An 11329-nucleotide genomic window follows, 5' to 3' on the forward strand; every position below is an offset into this window, starting at 1 on the left:
TTTGGCATTTCAGGATTTCATGAGGAAGAAAAGAACATGAAACAGATAATAGAGGACATAAAAAGAAGTATTTGAGAAAAATCAGGTACCAGCAAGATGTTGCAGCATCACTGAACTCTGCTAAAAACAGGCATCTGATTCAGTAGTGTAAACATACATTATACTTACAGAGACCTCAAGAGCAAGCTAGCACCTAACAGGGTTAAGAAATTATTATTCTGGCACTACAATGCCCAACACATGAAGTCTGTTACTAATCTCTGTAACAATTTTAACAAATTTTTACATTTTAGTTTCATAAGAATGAATCTAAAATATCCCAGAACTAAAATATCCCAGAACTTCATTCTATGATCATGATATACAGCCACATATTAATATTAAGACTCAACCCATTGTTACTCAGCCAAATGTATGCTTGGTGTATCTCTGGTCAAAATATACTTGTAGAAAAAAGTAAAAGCCTGGGGGCACCTGAGTGGCACAGTCAGTTAAGCATCAACTCTTGGTTTCAGCTCAGGTTGTGATCTTGATCTCAGGGTCGTGGGATCAAGCCCCACAAGGGGCTCTGCACTCAGCTCGGGAGTCGGCTGGAGACTCTCTCTCCCTCTCCCCCACCCCGCTGTGCTTTCTCTCTAAAACAAATAAATAAATCGTAAAAAAAAAAAAAAAAAAAAAAAAAAAAAAGTAAAAGCCTGGGAAGTAATATGCTATTGTGTTACTAATATCTCCAGATGTTAGGATTCTGAATAAGTTCTAAGTCTATCTTTACAAGGTTTCTACGTTTTCCAAATTTTCTATAGTCATAAATTATTTTTATAATCTGAAAAAGTATCTCTTTTAAAGTTACAGATAACTAAGAGATCCAAACACAATACTGTTGACAGTTTAAACCAACAGAAATATGAGGTGAGCAATACATGTATAATTTTAAATTCTGTAGTAGCTGCATTTAAACAAAGCAAAGGAAAATTTTCCTGATATACTTTGCTTAACCCAGTGTATCCAAAATATTATCATTCAACATGTAGTTAACGTAAAAAATTAATAACATTTTACATTTTTTAAATATCAAACCTTTAAAATCCAGTGTCTACTTTACACTTACAACACACCTAAATTCAGACTAGCCACATTTCAAGTGTCCCCTAGCTAACCATGGCTAGCAGCAACCATATTGGACAATACGGGTTTAAACTCTTCACAATTTCAGAAATAGGCAGCCAACAATCCTATCTGGAATGGTAGAGCCTCACTATGAGATAAGCTGCTTGACGAGAATCCACACTGATTAAGGCAGGAACACTCAGCGGGAGGGAGAGACAACATTCAGGCAGTAGGGAGAATGGGGCCCAGAAGGAACAGACCTCAGAACGCACTATGACTGCAAAACAAGAGTTTCCACAGTGCAGGCCAAGTACAACATGAAGGGGGGCAGGGAGATCTACACTTCCCATGGAGGGGGCAGCCAGAGAAATGAAGAACTCCTGAACAAAATCTCAATATACCACAATAACCTGAATTTGGAAACAATCCAAATGACCATTAACAAAGAACAGATGGATAAATTGTGACTTATTCCTACAACTGAATGCAAAACAGGAATTAAAATGCACCATGTCTATACCTGGCAATATGAGTTAACCTCAAAAATACGATGTTGACCAAATTAATAGATACTCTAAGATGTCCTTTATTTTTTTTTTTTAAGATTTTATTTATTTATTTGAGAGAGGGAGAGTGAGCAAGAGAGAGCACAAGCCAGGGAGAAAGGCAGAGGGAGAAAGAGAATCAGACTCCCCGCTAAGCAGGGAGCCTGAGGCAGGGCTCCATCCCAGGACCCTGCGATCATGACCTGAGTCGAAGGCAGATGCTCAACTGACTGAGACACCCAGGTGCCCCTCTAAGATGCCATTTAAATAAAGGTTTTTTATTTAAAATCAATTAGCCAACATATAGTACATTAGTTTCAGATGTAGAGTTCAGTAGTTCATCAGTTACATATAACACCCAGTGCTCATCACATCACATGCCCTCTAAATAAAGTTTTTAAACAGGCAAAATTAGTCTATGATGTTAGGGCTAACATTAGTAGTTGCCTTTGGCACCAGAGGAGGGGCAAATGATTGGAAAGATTTCCAAGGGAATAGCTGCTCAGATACTGATAATTTTCTATTTCTTAACCTGGGTGGTGGTGACGCAGGTATGTTCACTTTGTGACAATTCATTATGCCATATTCTTATGATTTACATACCTTTATGTATGCATGTTGGTATGTGTATGTATGTATGTTATACTTTGCTAAAAAAGTTTTGAGATGAGATTATTAGACAACAGGGGTATAGGAAACTAAAATGAGAGAATTATAGAATTATTATAAAAAATACATTTTAGAAATGAAGACAGGAAAAAGAAACACAAGATAGAATAGACATTGTGGAAAACACAATAAGGAAAATAGAGGCTAGCAAGGATAAAAGTATAGAGAATCAAACAGAAATAATAGCAATGGTTTGAGAGAAATAGAGAACAAAGGCAATATGCAAACAAGATCCAAAATGCATAACTGGGTCTTCTAGAAAGAAAACCAAAGTAATGGAGCAGGATAATTACTTAAATTAAAATTTAAGTAAATCTTATTGAAATAAGAAAACACTTAAATACAGATACTGAAAAGGCATATAATATACACCTGGAAATGTTAAATAGTATATAACTACTAGACTTTAAAGTTAAGGAAAAATATTCTTTGGATATACAGGAATTGTGCCAAGTCATTTATAAGGAAGAAAAAAATAAGTCTAACCAAGGCTAATACACTCGAGAATGGCAGAACCACAAGACCGAAGAGCACCTCGTAGAACACAGTTGCTCGATCCTCTTGCATACTGTTTTGTACTTTTACTCAAGAAATAAGCATCTATCTTGCTTTAATCACATTCTGCTTTGGTCTGTGAAGACAATTTAAAACAATTTAAATGATATCCTAACACGTGGAAGCTAGAGATGGAGATGTCTGACATAGTTCAGTGATCCAAGAAGCCAGGTTATAGTTTCAATTATCTCACCATGGAAACAGAACTAATTCCTTATACTGGAATATAAGATAAGCATACCTACAAAAGGATATTTGCTATTCTTGGAGACAGTTTCATTGACTAATATGAGGCTTTTTTTATTATTTCCATTTGGCAAAAACAAGGAATTCCAGGAGCAAAATAAAATGTTTACACAAAAAATAGGAAATACTGTTTAGAGGCCTCAGACTACAAAGAACGTAGTGGCTTAAAGAAAAAGAGTTTATGGGGCGCCTGGGTGGCTCAGTCGTTAAGTGTCTGCCTTCAGCTCAGGTCATGATCCCAGGGTCCTGGGATCAAGCCCCGCATCGGGCTCCCTGCTTGGCGGGAAGCCTGCTTCTCCCTCTCCCTCTGCCCCTGCTCATGTTCCCTCTCTCGCTGTCTCTCTCTCTCTGTGTCAAATAAATTTAAAAAAAAAAGAGTTTATGTTTCTTCCATTTAATCATCCTAAGTTGAGAGTCAAGGTTGTTGGAAGCAGAGCTTGTATCTTCTCCTTAGTCAAATGGTTGCCTCAGATTCCAGCCAGTAAGAAGGAAAAGGGGTAGAAGAGAATGTACCCAATATCCTAGAGTATAAACCCTCAGGTGTTACTTATCAATTCTGCTCTCATTTCATCACCAGAAACTTAATCATATTGTCATATCTTTTTTTTTTTAAGATTTTATTTATTTATTTGACAGAGACTGAGAGAGCACAAGCAGGGGGAAGTGGCAGGCAGAGAGAAAGGGAGACTTCCCGCTGAGCAGGGAGCCCGATGTGGGACCGATCCCAGGACCCTGGGACCATGACCTGAGCCGAAGGCAGATGCTTAACCGACTGAGCCACCCAGGTGCCCCATATTGTCATATCTTAACTGCAAAGAATGCTGATAGTCTTGCCTTGGGCCCAGGAAGAATAGGATAGGTTTTGGTAGACCACCAGCAGCTTCTTCTGCATTAGGGTAAGTGAGAGGCCCAAGAGAGGGGGGAAACAACAACAAAAAAAAGAAAGAAAGAAAAGAAGTCTAGCATCAGAATTCTCAATTGCAACATTTTATGTAAGTAACCAATGGAGTAAATTTTATGACATTCAAGGATTAAGAAAGTGTCAGTCAAGGAGTTTGTATCTAGCCAAACTGTCCTTCATATATAAAGGCCACAGAAAAAGAGTTAATAAACATGTAAGAGATCAAGAAATATTGTTTCCATTAGCACTTCCTGAAAAATATGACAAATACTAAGCTTTTGACACCCAAGAATCTAAGGAAGAAACTTCAGCAAAAGACTTGAAGGTGAACATTGCATATGCTTAATGGTAGAACTAGACTAAAAGAAAGAGTAATTTAGTACATAAATGTTACATGTTCTTTTTTTTTTTAAGATTTTATTTATTTGAGAGAGAGAGAGAATGCACAAGCCAGGGGAGAGACAGAGAAGCAGACTCCCCGCTGAGCAGGGAGCCCAATGCGAGACTCGATCCCAGGACCAGAGCCAAAGGCAGATGCTTAACCAACTGAGCCACCCAGGCGCCCAAATGTTACATGTTCTGATAATGTATAACTAATATAGCAGACGCAAAATAGGAGGAGGAGGAAAGAAAATGAAATGTAAAGAAAGTTTGCCAACTGTCTGGGAGTTAAAGGTTACAGCTTGCAGCTGACAAATCAAGACAGTAGAAGCTTAAGCTCATGTAAGAGTACAAAGATTAAGAAATTTCGGTAATTTAAATTCCATTGTAGGAGCGAGAAGGAGAGAAAGAGGGAGTAATGAAATAAGTTTCACATTGCTTATAGTAAACCAATACATAATAACTAAATAGAAAAGGAACTAAGAGTATTAGTATAAACATTTTCTCAACTTCAACACTATTGACATTTTAGCCAGATAATTCTTTGTTGTGGGGAAGTTATCCTGTGCTTGGAAGGATATTTAGAAACATCTCTGGCCTCCACTCATCACGCCAGTACCAATCGCAAATATTTCCAGGCATTACCAAATGTTCCCTGGGAGGCACATTATCCCCAGCTGAGAACCACTGGTGTAAAGGTATCAGTATAAATGCAATCAATAGAACCAAAAATCAAACCTTGCTAAATAACAAAAAAGATACCCCCTTCAAAAAGAGCAAAGAAAAATCACATAGCAAGATTTTGTATTGGTATATACATAGTGTAAATAATTAAATAACAAGACAATATAGAATACAGTATATCATTATATCATTAAGTATATATGGTTTCAATTATATCATTAAGTATAAATGAGTTTAAACCAAGCATTAAAATATGAAGATTTTTAGAGCAGCTAAAAAAGCAGTATCTAAATCTATGCTTTATGCAAGCAACACACATAAAACAAAATGACCTCAGGAGGTAAAGAATGAAAGTATGGGCAAAGATAGTTCAGGCAATTATAAATGAAAAGAAAGCAGAGATCTCCTTCTTAGTCACAGGCAAAGCAAAATTCATACCAAGAAGCATAATGAGGCAACGAATGACATTTTCTTTCTTTTTTTTCACGGATTTTTGTCATCTCTACACCCAACGTGGGGCTCAAACTCATGACCCCAAGATCAAGAGTCACATGTTCTTCCTCCTGAGCCAGCCAGACACCCCAAAGAATGACATTTTCTAATGTCAACAGTTACAAAGATAAGAAGATAAGACATTAATACCTGCAACATAACACAGAGCAACTTTCGAAAGCATAAACTGCATGAAACTGAAACCCACTAGTGAGAGGAAACTAACACTCTGAGTAACCCTAGATAGTTCAAGTGAACAAAATAATTAGGATACAGAATACCTAAACGATGCAATCACTAAGGTAGATAATACACACTCAACCCTTATATCCTGATAGAAAAATATATCCTAATATAATAAGACAAAAAGAAACTCCTGGTAAAGCTTTTGAAAAAAAATTTTTAAATACATTCGGCATTAAATGACCACAGTGCGATGAAATGAGAAAATAAAAGAGCTAAAGCAGTGCTCAAAGGAGTATTTGCAGCATTAGATGCCCACATCAATAAAGATACAATGAATTAATATCCAACTTCTTCATGAAGACACAGCAAAACCCATACCTTCATTTAAATATTTTTTCCTGGCCAAATATATTCAAAATCAATACAACTTTGTTTTCCCCCAAGACTTGAGCTATTTATGAAAGTTTTAACTATAAAGGTAAAAAATTATATTCTAATTTCAATGTATGAAGTATTTAAATACATCTTACTTTTCTTGCCAAAAATAAATAAATAAATATAAGCCTAAATCTAACCTAATCATGTCTCTGTCAATTTCCAACAAGAAACAGGACAGATGGGCAGGTTAAACCAAACTGCAAGGATGAAACTATAAAATCCCAGACTGTGAGACACTTTACAGGACAAACAATCCAGTTTCTTTGACAAATGAAAGGGAATAAAAAGATGGGGCAGCGGGGCACCTGGGTGCCTCAGTTGGTTAAGTGTCTACCTTCAGCTCAGGTCATGAACCCAGGGCCCTGGGATCGAGCCCCACATTGGGCTCCCTGTGCTTCTCCCTCTCCTTCTGCCTGCCACTCCCCCTGCTCGTACTCTCTCAATCTATCAAATAAATAAATAAAATCTTAAAAAAAAAAGAAAAAAAGATGGGGCAGGAATCAGAAGAGACTTAAATATCAATCAATCACAATGTATGAATTTCAATTGGATCCAGATTCAATTAAAACTATAAAATAACAGTAACAAATATTTGATAATATTTACATTTTTAGATGTAGTAATGGTATTGTTTACAATAAAAAGAAAAAGAATTCTTTTTTTTTTTAAAGATTTTATTTATTTATTTGAGAAAGAGAGAATGAGAGACAGAGAGCATAAGAGGGAAGAGGGTCAGAGGGAGAAGCAGACTCCCCACTGAGCAGCGAGCCTGATGCGGGACTCGATCCCAGGACTCCAGGATCACGACCTGAGCCGAAGGCAGTTGCTTAACCAGCTGAGCCACCCAAGCGCCCCAAGAAAAAGAATTCTTATCTTTAAAGATGCATGGTAAAATTTTTATGGAAGAAATAATGTCATGTATAGAATCTGCCTCAGAATAATGTGGAAGGAGGAAGAGAAACTATCAGCAGAAAGAGCTAGGGGTCCCCGGAAAAAGAAAGAAAAGACAAGCTTTCCTGACATGAGAAAAGTCATCTTGGGCCCCCAGCCATCTTACCATCTCTGCCTGACTGGCACTACTTGCCCAAAGCACATTTCTTGCAGAATTTCCTGAGATACGTTGAAATTGCAGAACAGTAGATCCCAGTAGATAACAATTTTAAGGGAACCAAAGAATGTAAGCACAAACAGCCACTGTCAAGCCAGGAGATAACCTAATCATCATCACGGACAACAAATCAGTGGTAAATCTTGCAGTGCTGGTTCAAAAATAAAGACTGACCTGACGCACATTCTTGAGCTATCTTTGCGGGATCTGAACCGTTTTGAGCACTCAGATACCAGGAACTGATGATGCTGACCCTCATGACTTGGACTCTGTCACTTTAAGATGATTTCTGCCCCTGTTCCACGCTGAATGCCTCACTGCGCAAGCCCCTTCGCCTAAAATTTCCCCAGTTCATTGTTCGAGGAGACCCCGCCTTGGGAAACGTTCCCGTTGTTCTCCTTTGCTTGTTGCAAGTAAAACCCTTCCTTTTCTTATTCTTTGGCTTCGTTGTGTCTTTTGGCTCCACATGCACCAAGAGGCAAACCCAGTTTCAGGTAACAGAATGGACAAGTATGTGGATAGAGAACTGGCCATGGGGTCATAGTTATCAAGGCTGAGTGACAGGAACATGGATAGTCATATTATTCTGCCTACTTCGTGTATATTCAAGATGCTTCATTTAAAAGAAAAAGGCACACGTAGATCAAGTAGTCTTCACACTGAATAAAGAACACATTCCACATATATGTGCATTCTATTTTTCAAATGTTTGTATATGTTATCACAATAGACAAACTTCAAATTCACTTTAAAAAATACTGCTAGGTGAGGGGTAGAAGAAGGGGGAATTGGGGGAAGGTGGTCAAAAGGCACAAAATTCCAGTTATAAGATAAATAAGTACTAGGGATGTAATGTACACCACGATGACTATAATTAACACTGTGTGTTAGTAAAGTTGTTAAGTAAGTAGATCCTAAGAGCTCTCATCATAAGGAGAAATCATTTTTCCTTCTGACTGTATCTATAGGAGATGGTGGATGTTAACTAATCATGGTAATTATCTCACATATATGTAAATCAAATCATCATGCCATATACCTTAAACTTATACCGTGATGGATATCAATTATTTCTCAATAAAACTGGAAAAAATTTAAAAAGACAGAATAAAAAAAATTACTGGAACTCAAGAAAGCCAAGGCCCAGAGGACTGACTGGCAGAGCTGGACTAAAGAGCAGGGTCAAAGCCAGCCTGCTAAGGAAACATGACAAGAGCCATGGTCAGTGATCAGCCATGCCATTTACATAAGTGTTCATTCATGGAAGAACTCCCAACCACAGGAAGTCTGCCTCTTGTAATTTCTAAAATTTAAATACTACTCTGTCCCTTAATTGAAACAAAGCCATGTGTCATTACTCCAAACATTAGCACAGTTTTTGAAAAGTACCAATACATTTCATTGTCATAGAAAGATCCAAAGTACAGCTGAACCTTGAACAATGTGCCAACCCCCCCAACCATGTGCAACTGAAAATCCAAATATAAGCTTGGACTCCCCAAAAACTTAACTACTAATAGCCTGTTGACCAGAAGACCAATAACATAAACAGTAGGTTAACACATATTTTGTATGTTCTATGTATTATATACTGTATTCTTATAATAAAGGAAGCTAAAGAAAAGAAAATGTTATTAAGAAAATCACAAGGAAGAGAAAATACATTTAAAGTATCGTAAAAATTCCACACACGAGTGGACTGGCTCAGTTCATACCTGTGCTATTCAAGGGTCAACTGCACATACATTTCAAAGAGAAAGGAATGAAACATCAGTTACATGTGCTTTAGTTAAGTAAATACAAGAAAGCCCCCTCTGAAAATGTAATCAAGTCGGAAGGAAAAGCAAAAACAAAGGTACAGTCAAGTTTCGAAAGCTAGCAATCAGAAACTGTTAAGCTTTCAAAGCAAAACTTTCCTTACCCTATAACATCAATCACCTCCAAGAGCTCAGAGTCGAGCAACATAGAAGCAGAAATGGGCTCCCAGAGATTGTCACTCGCTATGATTTTCACTCGATCGAGACCCTGATAGTTCAGCATTCTTCTTAACACCTTTTGGAGAGATAAACAGAATGCAGGGAAGTTTACAAATAAGTTTTCAGCTGTTGAATTACAACCACAATAGCTGAAGTATCTTTGAAAATCAGCATCCTGGAAAATAGTATTAATATTATTTCTCAATAGAAATGTGCCTCCTATGGAAAACATAAAGCATTATCATTAAGATAACCTACTTCATGGGAATGTAAAAAGAAAAAAAAAACCAAGAGGTAAAAATGCTTTAGAGGGATTCTCCCTCTGACCTTAATGGAATCAACAACAGACTCAAAATAGTAAAAAAAAAAATTAAATAAACCACCACCATAGCTGCAGATCATTAGTTTAAAAGAAAAAGGAAACCAGAGTCTAATGTTTACAATGCTTCCTTCAAATGAAATGAGCACAACTAGAGAGGCACATGAATAATCACAAGGAAAAACATAAGCTGTGAAACGTCAAATCTGGGTGGATAAAAATGTTCCCCACCTTCATTATTGGGACCCTGTCATGAAGCCGCCCCCAACTGCAGGGTCACACAGAACACATGCACGAACCTGGCTTCCACTCTAGGCTCTTGCTGCGCTCATCAGCCCTGTGCTCACAGAAGCCACAACTTTCCACAAACAACCCTGTGCTTCCATCTTATACTAGCTCCACTGCTCCACCTCCCATGGCCCCACAACACCCTCTCCACCACGTTCTCACCACTTCACTGATAATGCCTGCAGCCTGGACATGACCCTGACTTACACGGACCTGGCTGCAAGCCACCCCATCAAACCCCACAGCTACAGATTAAAGTATATGTTGTATATGCCGGTCCCCTAGCGATCACAGAGGCCTACGCGAGGCTCAGAGTCCTCACTTGTCTACTCTGTCTTTCACCCTTGTTCTTCCCCCAAATCCCTTTACTCTCAGTCATCATTTCTTGGCGGTGTCCTGCCCCTGCCCTAGCAACCAGGGGAGTTCCTATCACCCCACCTTGAAGATTCCAACCACATGTCACCTTCTCTAATAGCATTCCCTAATCCACCCAGGCAGAAGTGTCATGTCCACTCTATACCTTCTGACAACCCTGCACGGGCATTATTCTGTTAGAGAAATTATGACTGACATTTTCATTGTCCATCCGGGACTCTATAGCTCTCAAATGTGAACTCCTTTTGGGCAGCAACAGTATTTTGTGTCCTTGTCTTCTAAGCATGCATGGAATGCCTGACAACCCCCATGTTGAGTCAATGCTTGCTGATGGAATAAATGAATAAATAAATGAAAGAAATTTAGTGGGTATTACCTGCTTAAAAACATAAGACACTTAAAGAAATTTTTTTAAAAACCGAAACACAAAATCTAACATAAAACTATGTTTTTTTGGAGGAAACACAAGACAAATAGAACTGGAAAGTAAACCATAGACTTCCTCCACCTGAAAAGTTAATCTGCCATGAGTTTCCCAGCGACAGAGGAGTTATTATACTCAGTTTTTCCTTTCCTGAAAAACAGCAATAATAGTAATTACCTAATAAGGGAGTAAGTAAGAATGAAATGGAGATAAGTAACTAGGAAAAGCAACCCCAAAAAACACACTTGGCAAATGTTAGTTGCTACCTATTTGCTAATGCTAAGCGAAATAAGTCAATCAGAGAAAGACATGTATCATATGATCTCACTGATATGAGGAATTCTTAATCTCAGGAAACAAACTGAGGGTTGCTGGAGTGGTGGGGGGTGGGAGGGATGGGGTGGCTGGGTGATAGACATTGGGGAGGGTATGTGCTATGGTGAGCACTGTGAATTGTGTAAGACTGATGAATCACAGATCTGTACCTCTGAAACAAATAATACATTATATGTTAAAAAAAGAAGAAGATAGTAGGAAGGGAAAAATGAAGGGGGGGAAATTGGAGGGGGAGACGAACCATGAGAGACTATGCACTCTGAGAAACAAACTGAGGGTGCTAGGGGGGAGGGGGGGGG

General features: G+C 38.2%; 1 protein-coding gene across 7 annotated transcripts in view; it reads right to left on the reverse strand.

The window, feature by feature from the left end:
* The window catches only part of GALC (galactosylceramidase), a 60521-nt gene that overhangs the window by 33769 nt on the left and 15423 nt on the right, over positions 1-11329 (reverse strand). For all 7 annotated transcript variants that reach the window (XR_004299590.1, XR_004299589.1, XR_004299588.1 and 4 more), the window contains one exon: positions 9234-9364. Coding sequence is in view for 3 of the 7 variants with exons in the window: in XM_032405718.1 (XP_032261609.1) it covers positions 9234-9364 (131 nt within the window). In the remaining 4 variants the exon portion in view is untranslated. The remainder of the gene's footprint in view (positions 1-9233; positions 9365-11329) is intronic.

The sequence above is a fragment of the Phoca vitulina genome, unplaced genomic scaffold (genome assembly GCF_004348235.1).
Source record: "Phoca vitulina isolate PV1807 unplaced genomic scaffold, GSC_HSeal_1.0 scaffold7, whole genome shotgun sequence".
Classification (NCBI taxonomy): Eukaryota; Metazoa; Chordata; class Mammalia; order Carnivora; family Phocidae; genus Phoca; species Phoca vitulina.